Below are 19,553 nucleotides of genomic sequence, written 5' to 3' on the forward strand. Positions count from 1 at the left end.
AATAGTATTAGTCTATCTGTTCTTTGGATTTCTTCCAAAAATCTGAAGTTCTTTATTTTACCCTTCTGTGCCTCTGTTTACTTATTACAAAACGTGAGGCTTAAACTAGATCACCATTTTCCTTGATCTCTCTTGCTCTAATAGGAGAAATAAAGAAGTAGAACACAGCAAACATTTGTTGAGCATCTATGTGCCCTGCAGTATGCTAAACACTTTAAATATCTTCTTATTAACAGTTTATGAGATGTGATAATAGACACAAATAGTTTTAAGTGTGTTGCTTCTGTTGTCTTATGTTTAGATTAGAATCCCTTCAAGTTCCTAACAAAGGATCTTCCATAGTAGCCTTTATTAATTAGTAATTGAATACATTAATATGTATGGTCTGGATGTATGTCTATTTACATGTTTGCAGAGAGCATAGATCATTTTGTACACGTTAGAATATGCAACAAAGTAGAATGGCAAAAAAGCTATTATTGAATCTAATTAGGCCAAAATCAGGCTGCCAAGTACAAGAGATTACAAAATATGAAAGCTATTTTCAAAATTCACCATTTTCCCCTTCCTCCTGGCTATGTAAATTAAACAGTATTATTTCTTTTCCTTGAATCTATACTTTTGGTTTGCAATAGGTATTTATAATCTGATACAAGTCTAAAAACTTGTCTTTTTGCCTCATAGATATTTGTCCCCCCCAAGTCTCCTTTCCCACCCCCCAAAAAAGAATTTTTGTTTGTTACCTCTTACCGACAGTTATTTTGACAATTCTTTTCTGAGAGTCCATCTTCATCCTCTCCTGCGATGTCCACAGCTGAAAAAATCAAGGCAACCAGGATGGCAAAGCAACATACCAGGGCAAAGATCACAATGCACTTTTGCTGGGACTGAAAAAGATTAAAAACAAAAAGAAGAGAAAAAAGAAAGATGAGTGTTACAGTTCTCTTTTAGAAAACTCAAGATTTGACAGTTTTTCAAAACTAATAGGGAAAAATTCCTTTGGAATACATTACTTTCATCATTGCCAGAGTGAAATTGTTCTCTGGGTGAAAATGTGCAAGACCTCTAAACCTATTCTTCAACACAGCCTCCATGTTCATGCTATATGTCAGATACTGTTAAATAATTCAAGTTACAATGCCAAGACTTTTGAATTACTTCTTTATTTCTTTCTGATCAAAAGTGCCTCAGAAGGAATCACTGAAAAATCCATTACTTCTAATTAAAACTATAACACAGGGCTACTTGGTAATTGCAGTCTTATACTACCCGTCCTTCCACCTTCTGCTTACTGAGCTTGATTTCATCTCTCTTTGTCCCCTTCTCATCTTTACCCCACCCTGCCTCAACTCCTATAGAAATGACTTCTAGGAGAACTCCCTTGGAAGCTGAAAAGTGCTCTGAATTTTGATCAGCCTCACTGGTTTAAAAATCAAGCAAAGAAACTGATTTAATATATATGCAGCCAGCAAAGGTTTCTTTAGATATACAATTCATCTTAAAGATATAATTAACTGCCATTCACACGTTTTATTACGATGAATACACGAATGCAATTAGAGAATCAGGATGTCAAGAAGTGACTTTCTTACCTGTAGATCCCAAGCCTTTCAAATTTTAAGTTCACTAAGTCTAGAGGAACAAAAGAAAATCTGACTACAGAAAATAGAATCTTCATTTGGTGGTAGAGAGTAGAGCAAGGTTAGGAGTCAATTACATTATGTTCTCTAACTTCTCATGACATTTTTATAGAGACAAAATAAGGTTAAAATGAACATTAAAAACAGCCTTGAAGGAGCAGTCCTGAAGCTAATTCACAAAAACACAAACTGCAGATTAGGAGGCTTATTTGTATGGGGCAGATGGGGTAGATGAGTAGTAGAGTACATTTACTAGGGTCCTATCAAAAGTTCAGTGCCTATGACCCTAGATGGCTTCAATTCCCTAACTTGAAAGATGACTAGGGATCACAGAGGCTAGAGTTGTAAGGCTGAAGATATGCCCCTGTGACCAAATTAGTACTGCAATGCTGCCTTCGTTTTATATTATCTTCTACTCTACTCTTCTTCCTCTTTCACCCCTCTACAAAATCTTAATCACATAATAACTTCTTCCCATGCTAATCCCCTCCTCTTGTTACTTTCCTATTACTTCACCTGTGATCTTAAACAAAGTAAGAGCCCCAGTACCACCACATCTCAAATAAAAGGAAGGCGCTATTATTACTGCTCTTCTTTTAAGAATATTATAGAATTAAAATTTAAAAATATATATAAGTATACATGTGTACTAATATGCATGAGTATGTACGTACATGTATATTTACATATTCACAAGTAGCCATGCAAAGTAGATGTAATGTAGAAATATCACATAGGTAATAGAAGATTCATAGATGAAAACATTGAGAATCACTATAACAATCCAATCTTTAGAAAACAAAACTCAAAAGATATGATTGCTTTTAGTTTTTCTAACACTGAACATTTGCCTAATACATTTTTTTCAGACACACCTGCATCTATTAGCTCATCCTTAGACACAAAAGACAATGATAAATGCACCCAACACATCTGAGTACACTACAAACCATGTGCCATTGTATGTGCTTTTTCCCCTTTCTGAGTTCAAAGTCATTTTAATAAAAAAATTCCTTCCTTCCCATAATTCTTTTTCACTGATGTTTCCTTTTTAAGAGTAAAAACAAATAAAAGTAATTGTTTTCTAACAGTTTTAGAATCTCCAAAAAAAGCTGTGACACAGTAGATAGACATTTGATTTTATAATCTGGAAATTATCAACAAGCCCTTTATTAAGTGCCAGGCAGTAAGGATATAAGAGCAGAGAACAAAGCAATTTCTATTTACAAGAAATTGGCCTTCAAATGGGGGAGACAAGAGCTTGAATATATATATATATATATATATATATATATATATATATATATATATATATATATATATATATATATATATATAGCTCAACTTAAACTGCATAAATACAAATATATGCAAATACAAGCTAGGTTGGGTGGATGAGCTCTAGCAGTTGGAAGAATCAGGAAAAGTGTCATTTAAAACAGGATACTTAAAACTGCATTTTAAAGGAAAAGTGGAATTGTCTATGGTAGATATAAAAAGGGGGAGCACAATCCAAGAATGTGACATTGTCAAAGCAAAGATGTGGATATAGTATATGGATTAACATGTGATTAAAAAAGAAAGCACCTTTGACTGCATTGAAGAGTGCAGAAAGGGCCGTAATGCATAGTGATATTTAAAAATGTGTAGGGTGAGATTGTGATGGACTTTAAAAACTCAAACAGAAAAGCTCATTATTGTTGGGTTTTTGTGTGTTTTCCCCCCTAGAGACAAGTATAAGTCACTGGATTTGACTGAGTAGGAGAGTCACATTGTCAAATCTGCACTTAAGAAAATGATTGTGTCAACAGTATATAGGATAGATTTGAAGTACTTAGAGATGAAGCAAGGAGAGCAATTAGGAGACTGTGGCAATAATCTAGAAGAAACATTATGAGGGCTTGAACTAAAGTGTTAGAAAGTGCTAGTACTGTGAATAAAAGGAAGGGGTTAGATGCAGTAGATATTATGGAAATAGAAATAGAAAAAAAATAGCAATTGATTGCATATTTACTGACATTTTATGTGATGGAGATTGAGAAGTTGAAAATAAAGCCAAAATTATAAATTTGGGGGCCTGGAGGAATGACGGTGTCTTTGGAAGAAACTAGAAAGTTTGGAAGAGGAGATGGCCTGGGGTATGATAAAGAATTTTATTTTGAAAATCTTGACTTTGAGATGTTTCTCGAATATAGCAGTTGAAATGTACAATAGCAAAATAATGATGTAGTATTTAAATTCAAGAAAGGGATGAACTAGATATATACATATGCAATATTTGTGTGTATGTGTATAAATGTATGTTTTTCCACAAATACATGTATGGGCTAGATGATATATAAGATCTCTTTCAGCTCTGACTGTTTTTTCTAAAACAGCATCTAGACTTCAAACTCTCAAGATTTGTATAATATGGTTATAAAGGAGAGTTTCTTGCCATTTCACCTCAGCCTTCATTAAACTTAATTACACTAAAAAAGTGTTCTATCCTAAGGAGCGGTACTCAACCCTAAGTGCTAAACAGTAATTTGGTACCAGGAATGAAATTCCTTTTCTCCTCCATCATTCTAAAGATGAAAATTTAGGGTGGGGAGACAAAAATATTGGTTAGAACTTGCTGATTCAGTCTGTGTTCTTTCTTTAAAAAATTCATGAATTAAAAAAAATCCTGTTGATGAATCTGGACAATTTTGTGTATTGAAGAAGATACCTTAATTTTATAATATTCACAAAAGTATATTCTATTCAAATGAGCAATTAATTTTTAAGAGAATCTTTATTTGCAGAGGAAAAGGAACAAGCTATGCTGGTCCTTTAAAGATTAATTAATGAGAACAGTGCCTTGGAGAAAAAAACATCATTAGCAACACAAGGTCATGATACTACTTCTTCTCAATCTCAATTATAATTGTGCCTCACCAAAAAGCAAATAAAAGCAATGCAATCTCATGACTCAGACAAAAGTATGAGATTACTAAGGGATTCATTCATTTTCAAATCCTGAACAGCATTTCAAATCATTCAAAAACCAATTTAAACCATCCATTTCAGTTTTCATTGAATCATGATGGGGTGAAATACCTTTTTAAAAAAAAAAACAACCTATAACTATGACTATAATCAGAAATTCACTGATGAGTTCCAATCCATTAAGTGAAAACTAAATTTGAATCATTATCAAATCCCATTTAATCTAGATCTTTCAATGCAGTTTACATCTATATTGAAAAAGCTGCTTGCCTGGCCAAGTGGCAAATTTAATTATGCTGGTATTGAAAATATAACAATATCATATTTCAACAAATTACATTTTGCTTCAAAAAGGAATAAAGGAATTTATGATCTATAACTAGGGAGATGGTAGCAACCTTGAAAGTTGAAGTAATTGCATGCTTTTGAGTTCTGCTTTTATTTTACTTGACAAGTTAAAAAATATTAATTTCAAGAAAGGACTTTTTCTTTGTCATGTTAAAACATTAAATATGAATGCAAATGTGTGCAATTCTTTGCACAGGACAACAATTTAATATGTAGAAACTTTAAAATTAAAACACTTGAAGTCATATGAACATTATAACATATCACTGTGATTTTTGTGTTACCACTTTTCATTGGATAGCATTTTGTACTTTTCAAAATATATTCACATCCATGATCATCTTATATTCTCAAAACAATTTAAAGAGGTTTATGGGACAGGGTATTATTACCTTCTTTTGAATAAGTGAATAACTTCTTGCTCAATGAGACTAAGTAATTTGTCCACAGTCATGCAATCAATTAGCAACTGTAAATCAATCCATAAACATTTATGAAACACCAACTATGTACCACCTGTCAATCTGATATAGGTTATAGATGTACAATCATTTTAAACCTATTTCCATATTAATCATGTTGCAAAAAAATATATCAAATCAAAAGGGGGGGGGAACCAAGAAAAAAAAGCAAGCAAACAAGGTGAAAACAGTATGCTTCAATCTGCAGTTAGCCTATATAATTCTCTTTCTGGATGCAGATAGCATTTTTTATCCCAGGTCTGTTGGGATCCTCAGTATTGGATCATTGTGTTGCTGAGAAGAAATAAGTCTATCATAATTGATCATCACATAATCTTGCTGCTACTGTGCATAATGTTCTCTAGGATGTACTTTGTAACCAATGGGTCCTGGGAAGATGAGGGACGAGGATCACCCTGGGGTATTCAATTTTAATGTGTATTTCTATTTTCAGAGTAAATGGAATTGGGGGAGAGAATAGGATACTTTCGCTAAAGCTAAATTAATAATCATAACAAAGCTCAATGAACATATCTTGTAATGTTTACAGTTCTAATATGAATTCTAATAATTTCTTTAAATTCAATTATCTATCTTATAATCAGTGGTGCTTATCATTGAAGTATGCCTCAATTTTCATAAATACATGAGCAGTTGGCATCTTATATATGATACCAGGCTTATTAATATTTTTAGGCACTTACATCTGTAATCAAAGAACACGTCTTAATTAAGTTAATGAATGATTGTTTAAACTAGAAAAGATTATTTTAAGTACAGCTTATCTATCATAAGTAGCACTGCAACTTCCAAATATCTCCCAGAGTTGGAAAGTTGCAAAATAAATTTTGCAGAACAAGAGAAAACTAAGATAGACAAGTCATTGCCATTGGATTCAAACAATAATGGCATATGATGGCAAACAATGGAATGAGCAAATATCATGGATTTAAGTGATATAATTATGAAGGTAAAGGAGATATAATTTCATTTTTGGTAAAAAATTATTAGCAATGGAATGAATCTTGATATAATAAAATTTTTTCTTTTGTTTCTAGTGCAACTATATAAAATGATCAATATATCCCAATGACTTTTTTAGCTCATATTATTATTATTTTTTAATCATGAAACTACATAGAAAGTGAAGAAATGCCAACTGAGATAAACTTCACATCTCTAGTGTTTATTTCTATTTATCTTTATAGCTATGTCTATGCATAATACATATATTCATATAGTTAAAAGAGGCATTAATAATGATCTATTTCTTTTTTTATAATTATCTATTTCAACTAACTTATTTTATAGATGAAGAAAGAAATGGACTTGCAAAAAGATATACAGATAGCAAAGTTTATTTGAACTTAGATCTCTGATTTTAAATCCATTATTGGTTTTTGGTCTAATCCATGACTATAGCAAGTTTCCTCAAAAATATATACCATAAGACTTCCTTGTGGAAATGGGAGGAGGAATACATTTAACTGCAAATTCATCACCACTATTATAAAAAAAGAACTCAAAACATTTGCCCTAACAATAATAGGTTGATCTTTTTACCTTCATACAGGAATAAGAGCATATGGTCCCTATTTTTCTGAAGAGGAAACAGACAGAAAAGAACTGATTTGAATAGTGACTATCCCTATTAGACATAAATTCTTCAGATAGTCCATGAAGACAGTTTTTCCACATTATAGGTTGTCAATAAATGTTTGTTAAAGGAATAAGAAAATGTTATGAATTTATGCCTAAAACAACCAAATTGCTCTCTTGGGAGGCCATCTGAATGGGACAGCCACATAATGACTTTCTTCGTATTCTCAGAAAGCTATTCAAATTGGAATGAATTATGCTGAGATGAAAGACTTTCTATTATGGCTAAGTGTGATGCATATTACTATAGATCAATTAGAGATGTAATATGACTCAAAACAGTTCTGAAGACATGAATAATACCCTAATAAAAGCATATTAAAATTGATGAAAGTGTAATCACATTTCCTTAATTTCAACATTTTTTTTCTTAAGGTATGAATATTAAAGAAAATTTTAGGTACAGCTTCTGGGACAAGAATTTTTAAAGCTGCTGAGAAAACTAGAAAACAGTATGGCAGAAGCTGGATAGAAAATAAAATTTTTTACCATATTACAATATAAGATTAAAATGAGCACATAATTTAACAAAGTGTGACACCATAAAACAATTAGAAAAACAATAGTTTATTTTTCAGATCTACAGATAAGGAAAGAATTTATGATCAAATAAGAGAGAGCATTACAATATAGAAAATATATAATTTTGATTATATTACATTTAAAAGCTTTTTTTTTACAAACAAAATTAATGCAACCAAGATTAGAAGGAAAGCAGAAAGTTGGGTAGCATTTTTTATAGCAGGTATCTCTGATATATTTCTCTATATATTTCTGAGATATACAGAGAATTGAACCAAATTTGTAAGAATATGTCATTCCACGGTTGATAATGTTTAAAGGATATGAACAAGTAGTTTTCAGATGAAGAAATGAAAGCTAGCTACAATAACATGAAAATTTTTTTAAACTACTATTGATTTTAGAAATGAAAATTAAAACAGTTCCAAGGTACCACTTCACAACTATAGCTAAAATCACAGAAAAGGAAAATGACAAAACTTGGAGAAGATGTGGAAAAAAATGTGCACTAATGTATTGTTGGTAGAGCTATAAACCAATCCATCATTCTGGAGAGCAATTTGGAACTATGGCAAAAAGACAGCCAAACTGTCCATACTTGGAAAAGGACCAAACATTTGTAGGATCTTATGGCTTTGATACAATAACATGACTAAGAGGTCTGTAACCCAAAGTGATTTTTTTTAAAAAACGGGAAAGGACATATTTGTACAAAAATACGTATAGCTTTTTTTTTCCTTTTGCGGTGGAAACTTAGAAATTGAGGGAATTTACAGTGATTGATGAAGAGTCAAATGAGTGGTAATATATGAATGTAATGGAATACTATCATGCTATAAGAAATGATGTGCAGCATTTAACACATATTAGATAACTTGTGATCTAGGGGAGGTAGTGGGGGAAAGGGAGGAAGAAAAATGTAGAACACACAATTTTGCAAAGGTGAATGTTGAAAACTATCTTTGTGCATAGATAGATAGATAGATAGATAGATAGATAGACAGATAGCTATTTTTTTAAAAGAAAGGATATACAGGAAGATTTCAGGAAAAGACTGGAAAGACTTACATGAACTGATGCATAATGATATGACCAGAACCAGGACATCATTTTACAAAGTAACAGCAACAATTTATGATGATGAACTATGAACTACTTAGCTATTCTCAGCAATAGTGATGCAAGATAATTCCAAAGAACTCATGATAAAATATATTGTCCAGATTCAGAAAAAGAACTGATGAAGTTTGACTGTAAAACTATTTCCACTTTATTTTTGTGTTTTTTCTATTCATTTATTTCTTCTTTAACAATAGGACTAATATGAAAATATGATTTATATAACTGCACATATAAAATCTATATCAAAATTTTCACCACTTTAGTAACAATTTAGGTAAGGAAAAGAGGGAGAAAAACTTGGAATTGTAATTTTTTAAAAGAATGTCATAATTTGTCTTCATGTGTAAATTTAAAAAAATAAAATACTATTTTAAGATAAAATGATTTAATGCTTAGTCCTTTTTAATAAACATTGAAATAAGTAAGAAATATAATATTTTGGTAAACTCTATAGCTTACTGGTAAATGATATTGCTGTGACATTCCCCCTATCCTGTGAAATGGTAAACTATTTCTTTTGGCTAAGAGTATAAAATTATTAACAGTCTCGGTCACAGCTTTCCATAGTATACTGATAACAGGGTATGAAAGTCTTCTGAATACATCTTCATCTGCTATTATTCAACAGAGGTGCATTCCTACTTTGTCTAGTAACTGCCAAAGTGTTTTTATTGATTTTAAATCACCTCAGGAAAAGTCAATATTTTTGAATAAAACAAAACTTACCAAATTTAAATTTAAACCTTCCTTACAAGTATTAAGAGGGAGACTTCTGAGAATATCTACCAAAATGATGGAGTAGAAAAAATATTCAACTCAATTCTCTCAACATTCCCTTCTAAAAAATTTCAAAATAATGTCTCAACTTAAATTTTATAGTGACAGAGCTTAGAAAAAAAGCCACAGTGAGAAATTCTCCTAGTCAAAGACAACATAAGAGCTTAAAAGAGATAGAGCTGTGATGAGATAAGAAGGCTGGCTCAGAGTCAATGTGGATGAAACACCTATGGTGGAGTAGGTAGTGGAGAAAAAAACAGCAGCAGTTTTGGGAGTTCTCAAAACAGAGGCAGTAAAGGTACCTGACAACTGGTCTGAAAGAGATTATAGGGTACTCCTGTGCTATCACTAGATACAAGACCTGACTTTGGCACTTAAAGTGCCTATACTAACTTTTGAATCATGGTTCAAGGACAAAGAAGAGCATCTTCCAGTCAAAAAAGAGTAGGAGCAAGCAGTGAGCCAAGATGGCAGAGAAAATTCAGGGATTCATAGGAGTATTTCCATTCAAACAACCCTAAATGATACCTCAAAACAAATTCTGAAATGGAAGAATCCATGAAAGGCTAATCTCTGAAAGGTATGGCTGAGTGATCGCTTCTTATAAGGTTCTCTTTGGTTTGGTTTTCTTAGAGTCTCTGGGAGCAGTCTTCCTTTCAGTTCAGTAATCGCCACACGAGTAGCCAGGGGTTTAAGTCCAAATCCTTTATTATCTCAGGAGAAGGGCCTGCCACCAAAGGCCTGACTGAAGATTGAATGAATGTCTATCCTTGGATCCAAGAGCTTGAGCTCCTGCCTGTCTTCTCTGCCCTTTGAAAGCTTTTAAATGAATCCTGACTGAGGATTCTAGTTTATATGCTCTACACTGAGTATAAACCAACTATATCACTAGGAAACCATTATTTTTTGTTAGAGTAAATCAATCATACTGAACAAACTAGATAACCATTGTCTCTATCAATTCCACTGACTTAGCACCTTGTAAGAATCCTTTGTTTCAAGTTCAAAGTTTTGACCCATAACAGCTTCTAAAGCTCAAAGCTTTGTGGACTAATTTCTGTCAAGAGTACAAAGAGTATTCACTCTAAGCAAACCTCTGCCTAAGAAAGAACTCCCCTGAACTCGATCCACTCCATTAGAGTTTAGGACAACCCAGATCATGAAGTAGAAAAATAGAGAAATTCAGATGGAAATGGTTTCATCTGCCCAGATACCCTAAGTATTCCATTTTATGATCAAGCCACCTTCTCAATAAAAGGAATTGAAGATTTTTAGCTTACTTCCTCATTAAATGTCCATCTATCAGGGTTTTCATTTGCCAGGGGCATTCCCTTTCAGAAGGGAATATTACAGGATCTCCCTTGGGATCTCTAGTTGCTAAGAAAAACCTGTGACTACCAATTTATTGATTACTGACTGGCCTAATTAATAAATTTATCATTAACTACCCAGAAACTCTTTCTCATAGTTTTTATTCATCATATGACATAGGTCTGTTTTCCAAAGAAATTAGATGAAAAAGGGAAAAGGACCTATTTGAATAAAAATATTTATATCACCTCTTTTATTGGTAGCAAAGAACTGGAAACAGAAGGGCTGTTCCTCAGTAAATGACTGAACAACTTGTGATGTAAGATTATGGTAGAATATTATTGAGCTATAATAAATGACATGCTGAGTGGTTTCAGAAAAGGATGAGAATATTTACATGAAGAGAGTAAGATGCAAAGAGAAGTAAGCAGAAGCAGAAGAATATTATACACAACTGTAACAATATGTTATGATCATAACTGTGATCAACTGTGGAAAAACTTAGTTACTTGGATTAAGATAATGATCCAAGGAAATTCTACAAGACTTATGACTTTAAAAAAAAATGGTATCCACCTCCAGAGAATGAACTGATAAACTCTGAATAATGACTAATGTATAAATTATTTTGTTGTTTTATTTTGTGTTTTCTTTTGCAAGATGGCTAATAGGAAAATGTTTTACATGATCTCACATATAATCAATAGAAAACTGCTTGTCTGCTCAAGGAGGAGGAGAGAAAAAAGAGAATTTGGAACTTAAAATTAAAAAAATATATATTGTCGAAAAAGTTTATACATGCAATTGGGAATTACCTCATGAAATAAATAAAAAGTACTAAATAAAATTATTAAGAAACTCTTTTATTAAAATTCAAAAAGCAATTTTCAAGATCCACTTTATGCCAGATTTGGCTAAGCACTGATGATATGAAAACCAATAGAGTCTCTGATCTCAGGAAACTCATTCTAGTAGAAGAAAACAACATATCTTCAATTCCCCTGGGAAATTCAAATAAATTTCTGTGTCATATGAGAATCTTTAGTATTTATTATATATAAGGCACAATGAGGTTTACAGAAATGTGTTAAATAGAGTCCCTGACTTTTAAGGAATCAAGTCATGTACATAAAGAACATGCGCAAGGACATATATAAGACAAGGAGGTAACTAGGTGGCTCAGATAACTGGGCCTGGAATCAGGAAAACAGGAATTTAAATCCAGTTTCAGACTGTACTTGGTTAAATAACTTAAACCTGTTTGCCTTTAATTTATTCACCTGTAAAATAAGCTGGACAATGAAATGGCAAACCACTCCAGGATCTTTGCCAAGAAAATCTCAAATGGTATCACAAAGGGTCAGATGCAAGTGAACAATAAGACAATCAGTACATTTAGAATTGAACAATGTTCTATGACATTTCAAAAGTATATGAGATCCTTATTAATGAGGTGATCATGGAGGGATTTATGTAGACAATAGTTTTTGAATTTGTTCTTGAAGAATGGGTAAGATTTCAAGAGGCAGAGAAATTGTGAGGAAGAAAAAAAATCCATTCTCAGCAGAACAAACAGCATGAACAAATGTTCAATAGTAAATAGAGGTCAAGTCCAATTTAGTTGGAAAACTATGCATAGAGAATACTGTAGGGAGATAAGTCTGAAAACATATGGAACAGCCAGATCATAGGGGACTTCAGTTGAAATGTTGAAACAAGGAGGGTTCTGAGTAGAAGAATGACACAAAGTGGTGCTTCAAGAACAGTAAAATAATGAAAATGATCAGGATAGATTAGAGATCAGAGTAAAAGGAGTTATGAAAAAAAGAGTCAGGAGGCCATTGCAATAGTTCACATTTAAGGTAAGAAGGTCTTGAATGAAGATTGTAAAGTTGGGGATGAAAAGGAAGGGAGAGATGGGGGAACATTTCAAAGAAAGGATTGATAGAATTTTAACAACTGAATGAATGGTTAGAGAGAGAATGAAAGAGGCAGAGGAGGCCAAAAATAATTCCAAGAGTTCAGATCTGAGAAAATGGGAGAATGGTGGTATCATATTAAAAACTGGAAAATCAGAAAAATTACTTTGGAGTAGAGGACATTTTTAAGGTTGTTATACTATTTAAATAGTATACTTATAATAATGTTATTATAATAGATGTTAAAATTAAAATTTAAGTAAGTCAAATTTAAGGTGCCTGCAGGATATCTGAGAGAAATGGATAGCAGGTAGTGAGAAATGTGATTCTGTCAGCCTACATGTGACTGAATGACTCCAGGCAATTCGTTTAATGTCTCTGAAAAAGTTTCTTCAGCTAAAAAATGAAAAGAATATCTCACAAGATTGTTTGAGAAAATACTTTAATACTTTAAAAGATTTCCTTAGGGATTGCAACCTCTGCATAATTTAGCAGACAATGGTGATGAGTATTCATGGGGGCAGCTAGATGATACCTCATCTATAAAATAAGCTGGAGAATGAACTACTCCAGTATTTTTGCCAAGAAAACCTCAAATGAGCTTTTGAAGAGTCAGATACGATTGAAAAAATAACTGAATAGCCACAACAATAAGTCATGGGTAAAAAACAAACACTATCTGGTATCCATCATTCTAGTGAAAAGCTTCTTTATACTTAGGCCTGCCTTCCTCCCTCCCTTCCTTCTTTCCTGACATATTACCTAAAAGGCTTTTTCCATGGTTATTCCCCACTTCATGTCTATAGTATTTTAAAATTTTCAGTTACATCTAAAACAATTTTTTACATTGTTTTTAAAACTTTGAGTTCCAGATTTCCTCCTTTTCTCTCCACCCCACCCCTCATTAAGAAGGCACTTGTTAAGTTATGTAAAACAAATATGTACATTTTAGATAATAGGAAGCTTACATTCCAGAGGGAGATATAACACATAATCAAATAACTATGTTAGGTACAAATAATAAATCCTCTAAAATACTTCTTCTGTGTTTCAAATTCACACTATTAGAAGTAACGATTATGTTGAATTGGTCTTTAGTTTTGCTCTAATGGAAATATATGATGTAAATTTAAATGTGTGTTAATTATTCACACTAAACAAAAACTACATAAGATACACACACACACACACAAACGTGTGTGTATGTGTATGTGTGTGTGTGTATTTATAAATTGCTATAGGAGATCCAAGACATAAAAGACATTACCTATAGGAAAAATCAGAAAAGGATTTCTGGAGAATTGGGTATTTTTAGTATAACTTTAAAGGATAGATAGTAATTCAACAAGTAAAAGGACAAAGGAAGATCAGAGAGTATCCTTGGCATTATAGGACTTTCCAATAAATGCTTCTTTGTATTGTATTCTTAGCACCAATCACAGAATCACAATTTCCCTTCTAAATATTCAGGGAAACAAGAGGAAAAGTTAGTGATTTTTTTTAATCAATGGAAGGAGGGGAAAATTATTCTTCCAATGAGTAGGAAAAAAAAAAAAAAAACAAATTATGCTGCTCTGGCTCCAGTCTGGAGCTCTGCACCAAATTAGTGGATATGTTTATGTGCCAATAAAACTGAGCTCATTTACAGTTTTAAAGGAATCTTAACTCTTTTTAAAGTGACACTTTATTGAACACTAAAAAATGTTTTTAGCAAAGTGCATTAGTTCTTTGCTTATAGAAATTAATAGAATAAATCTCTTATTATGTCAAGGTATTTACTATTGTAGTGAGATGAAGGAAAATAAAGAAAAATATTTCTATATAAGGGTCAAGGAGAGCCTGACCTATTAGTACTGCCAGCAGGTACAAAAAAGTAATTTCCTATACCAGGGAATTCTTATTCTTATGGCAAAAATTCAGCCACCTCGATTAGTCTTTCTTTTTAAAAGCAGATTTAAATTCATTTAAGCAAAGCTGATGACTCATAATTTCAAATAGCCATTTGTGAGCTTTTAGATAATAGGCTGATCATAGTTGTGATTTATAATTCATTATTTATGATTTTCTCCACTACTTTTTCTCAGAAACAAAATGAATTACAAATATTAAATATAAAATTTGGACCACTTTTTTTTTCCCTGAGGCTGGGGTTAAGTGACTTGCTCAGGGTCACACAGCTAGGAAGTGTTAAGTGCCAAATTTGGACCACTTAACTCCATATTATCCTAGTAGAATGGATACCATAAAATATTGAATGAATAAGCCCCCTTTGTCCAAATAGAGTCCAAATGATAATTAAGAAACTGTTGGATATTAAAACAAAAGCCATTTTCAGTGACCATAAACTCTAATGGAGGGAGAAAGGCAAATACTTTTGATGTGTTTTCCCACCCCAAAATATGTTATTTACCTATAACTTTGTTTTCTGTGTCTAAGAATGAGCCAACACTTTAAAATCTAGAGTCCACCAGAAAACTTAAATTTTATGATATAAAATAATATATATAGTACAATATACAAATTCACAATCTTCTAGGAGCTAATCTCATTGTTTTATTTGTTTTATTAAGTAACTATATGGCAGGCATTATGCCAAGCACTAAAGATACAAATAAAAAAAGCTGGGTTCTTCACTCAATGTGCTCACATCTTAATTAGGACAGACAACAAGGAAAAAAAAATTCTTTGATGCAGAGCAGATGAAAAGTCCTGGAAATCCTAAGAGTATATCAGAAAATGAAATGATAATTTTGAGATTTCCCTGGATTATTTAAGTACTTGAAATAACAGTGTAAGAAAACTACAAGATATAAAGGTAGGACATATGGTAAGGTCAGGAGAAGGTAAGGTTAGGAGGCAGTAGAAGGGAAGCTAATATAGTTTATTGTCATGAATTTATGAACAACAGACTGTAGTGTTCACAATGATGAAATCCAAAATCCCTAAAGTTGTGGAATATAAATTTCCCAAGAGGCTTTATCTGCATTTATAATTTTCTTCTTCCCAAATGAAGATGGGCTGAATACTCATCAATTAAGTAACTACTGGTTGAGTGAAGAGTATTTGGCAAACTGAATCCTACCCTCTAAAGCAATCAATTTGAATAGCTCTGGGAAGTTTTACAATAGAGCAAGCTAAACTTTCATCAACTTAATTCAATGGAAAACTATTTTTGATGCTCAAATTAGCTTATGCCATTTTAAGCCGGAAACTTTTTTTATTTGCTTAGCCACTGAAATGATCCATAGTTTTTCTAATTCTTAAATGAATAAGAAAAACTGAATTTTACTTAATTTTCACCCAAAATAAAAGCAAGGAAGGAAACAGGAGTTGGCCTCAGATAAAATGGTGCAATAGGTAGTTTGTCTTTGCTATACCCTCTATTCCTTTAGTTATCCTTCTCTTCCATTCCCTTTATTTTAAGGACATATTGATGTCAAATAAAGCTAATCAAATTGCCTTATTTTAACATGTCTGTAGGACAGAAGATCTTAGAGATTTGGAAGAGTTCTTAGAGGTCATTTAGTCCATCCTCCCACCTATGCAACAATCCCTTCTGAAGCATCTCTCACAGCTTATCATTTAGTCTCCATTTGAAAAGCTTCAAGTATATAAAACAAACTGCTCTGTGAAAGCTTCTACTACTGAACAATTCTAATATAATAAAGTTCTTCCTCACACCGGAAAATGTAATAAATAATGTTAACTGACATTAAATAGAACCTTAATGTTCTCAAGGTGTTTTACAGAGATTTTCACTTGATCTTCACAATAACCTTGTGTGTTAAATATTGTACATATTAAAATTATCATTTCACAGAACAGAAGAAATTGGGGCTCAGTGTCTTTCCTACTTTTCATAACTGAATCATGACCACTAGATCTTTTACTCTCTAAAATATGTTTCATAACCTTTAAATACACAAAATCAGTAAATACATAAATACATAATTCATATAATGTTGTTGAATATGGATGGGGGATGGTAGATCAATCTAAATTCATGAAATACTGGCACATTTTTGAAGGAATCAATTTTGTTTCAGTGGTTGGAGGATAAGGATAAAATATGCTAATGGATTTTATGGGTTCTTTAATAAATATTTTGGAATCATGTATAATTAGCATATTCACTATAAGAATACAAATGTGGCTACAAAAAAATCCCCAATAAGCACTATATTGTTTGCTGATAATTAATGGACATTTATACAGGACTTTAAAGTTTGTACTTTACAAAAATCTTCATTTGATGTTCTTAATAACCCTCTGAGTTAATTATTGTAAGTATTATCATAGACATTTTGACACATATATATATGTCAAAAATATCTATCTATATCTACATCTGTATAGAGAGAATAGGCCACATTGAGTATTTTATTCATCTGACTATAGTAGGAGATGACAAATTTTTTCAAAAAAAAGTTCAATATGGAATTCTAATTCCTGACCAGTGACAATTAGACCAGTCACTTACAAGAAAAATAATAGCACTTCTACTTCAAGAAACATATATATATATGTGTGTGTGTGTGTGTGTGTGTGTGTGTGTGTGTGTGTGTGTGTGTGTGTGTCTGTATCTATGTGTGTATATATATGCATACATATATGTGTGTGTGTATACACACATTTGTGTCTAATGGTAGCCATTTTAGCATGAAAGTGACAGAAAATAAAACAAAGGGGGAAAAGAAAAAATTACATAAATTTTATTGCATATTAAAATGGAACAGTTAGTTGTATATAAAAGATTTGTAGATCATTTTTAAAAATTGTACTTGTAACAGAAAAGTTTGTTTTATCCATAAAATAAAATAAGTATTTTTAAAAAGGAACAAAACACCTAATCCCAGGATATCTCATAAAGCATGAAAAACAAACAAACAAACAAACAAACAAAAAGAGACCAAGGGGAAGAAAGATGGGAATGGCTTCTTTGGTAGAACCAATAAAGCAATTCTATTCTCTTTCCTCCTGTTATTTTTGAACTGAATTCTGATTCTCCTCTTGCTTAGTTGCTACCTTTTCTCCTGCCATTTAAATCCTCTTGGAATTCAAGTCTTTCCTGACTCTCTGGTACTCTAGGCTTGCATCTTCAAGCTGCTGTGGGATGGTGAGGCAGCCTTCTAACCTGTCTTCCCAAGCTTTCCGCTCCTACCTAGGAATCAATGCTGCATCATGAAGATATATAAAATACTTTTAAGGCTGACTGCTTTCCCCAGAGGACAGAAAGCTGTTTTCTCTAAACCTCAAATATTTTGTATGCTAGTGACTAATCATTTCAATACTATCTACAACTAACCCTAGCTAGGGAAAGGACTGTTTCTAGTCATTCTAGTCCATAGAATAAAAATGGCACTAAAACACTTATTCCATGACTGATCTGTTTAAAGCAAGTTATAAAGTTATAAAATCAGAATGAGAATGAATACAGTACTTAGAGCCAGTGGATAACCTAGGCCATGGACATGCTTGGCAGAAGTATGACATGTCTCACTCTCAGCAAGGTGACTTGTTCTACTTTATGAATGTAATTTCAGACCATGGAAATCTTAGCACCTAGAAAGAACCTAACAGAAATCTTTCTAAGAAAGCTAAATTTCCAAACAGGACTTCTCAGAAAAACTGTGAAATAAACATTTCTTTTTGTTCCTTGTAGTTTTTATAAAAATTGCCAACCTTCATGGGCCATATGCCTTTCTTTTGTATCTTGGCAGTCAAGAATTGCCAGTACATTCTCCCAAGACCCAAATATTTCCCTTCATAATTCATATATGGCTCTTCTCTCTAGGTAAGAACTATCATACTTCACAGGCAAATGTGTCAACCAATTTTATTGGTAATTTTGTATCATATTTGTGTATTTCAGAAATGACGACTTCCTCCAAAAGATTTTTTCTGAATTGTCAGAATTCAAGATTTTGACAATCTTTCTGGATAGATATTCCAGTTATGGAAGAATCTTTATATCATAACAAATAAGTTATTTATATATTTGGCAGACAGATAGATAAGAGGCACAATAGAATGTCAATCCTGGAGTCAGGAAGATCTGAGTTCAAATACAGCTTTAGATATTTACTAGCTTTGTGATCCTGTATAAGCCTCTTAACCCTGTTTGCCTCAGTTTCTTCAATTGTAAAAATGAGCTGGAGAAGGAAATAGCAAGACACTCTAGTTATTGTTGCAAAGAAACCCCAAATGGGGTCATGAAAACTAGGATATGACTGAAATTAATCAACAACAATAACAATGAAGACCTCATTCTGAACCTGTTGACCTGAAGGCCAGATACTTTCCTCACTAGCACTACTCAAATTCATTGCATGCTGCTAAACTCTATGCCCAAGGCATCTCAAGGAAGCCAAGTTAACCTTCATGTAATTGAAATCTTTGTTCCCTCCTTCAAGTAAGTATAGAACAGGTTGTATTTTGTTTGTTTGTTTGTTTGTTTGTTGCTGTTTGTTTTTTTCAAACTAACTCCTTATCATCATTGAAAAAAAATTTTTTTCATGGTTCAGCTTTAGGGTAATCTTTGAATAAAATTTTCTATACTTTTATTTGCCATTTGATTGCTAGAATTTTTTTTATCAACTTTCATTATTGCTATCAAGAGTCACAGAATTACAAAGAAATGTTTTCTTTGATTCCTTGATTTTGTATTGTTTCAAAACTTCCCTTTTATCCACAGAGATGCTTGTGCTTGGTTGTTTTGATGCTACTCAATTCTTTGCCCTCATTTCAAAACCTGAATTTTCTCTCTACAGACTTTTAAAAATTCCGATGAAGAGTAAAGCTATATTGGAGTCTATGACACACGT

At 32.3% G+C, this 19,553-nt stretch overlaps 1 protein-coding gene across 3 annotated transcripts in view; it reads right to left on the reverse strand.

Annotated features, from left to right (window-relative positions):
• PLD5 (phospholipase D family member 5) overlaps positions 1–19,553 on the reverse strand; it is a 427,293-nt gene that overhangs the window by 267,094 nt on the left and 140,646 nt on the right. For 2 of the 3 annotated variants that reach the window (XM_074262516.1, XM_074262517.1), the window contains exon 2: positions 751–887. In XM_074262516.1, coding sequence (XP_074118617.1) covers positions 751–887 — 137 coding nt within the window. Of the gene's footprint in view, positions 1–743; positions 888–19,553 lie in introns of all 3 variants that reach the window. The other variant, XM_074262519.1, reaches the window with a different exon arrangement.

This window comes from Sminthopsis crassicaudata, chromosome 4, assembly GCF_048593235.1.
Source record: "Sminthopsis crassicaudata isolate SCR6 chromosome 4, ASM4859323v1, whole genome shotgun sequence".
In the NCBI taxonomy this organism is placed as follows: Eukaryota; Metazoa; Chordata; class Mammalia; order Dasyuromorphia; family Dasyuridae; genus Sminthopsis; species Sminthopsis crassicaudata.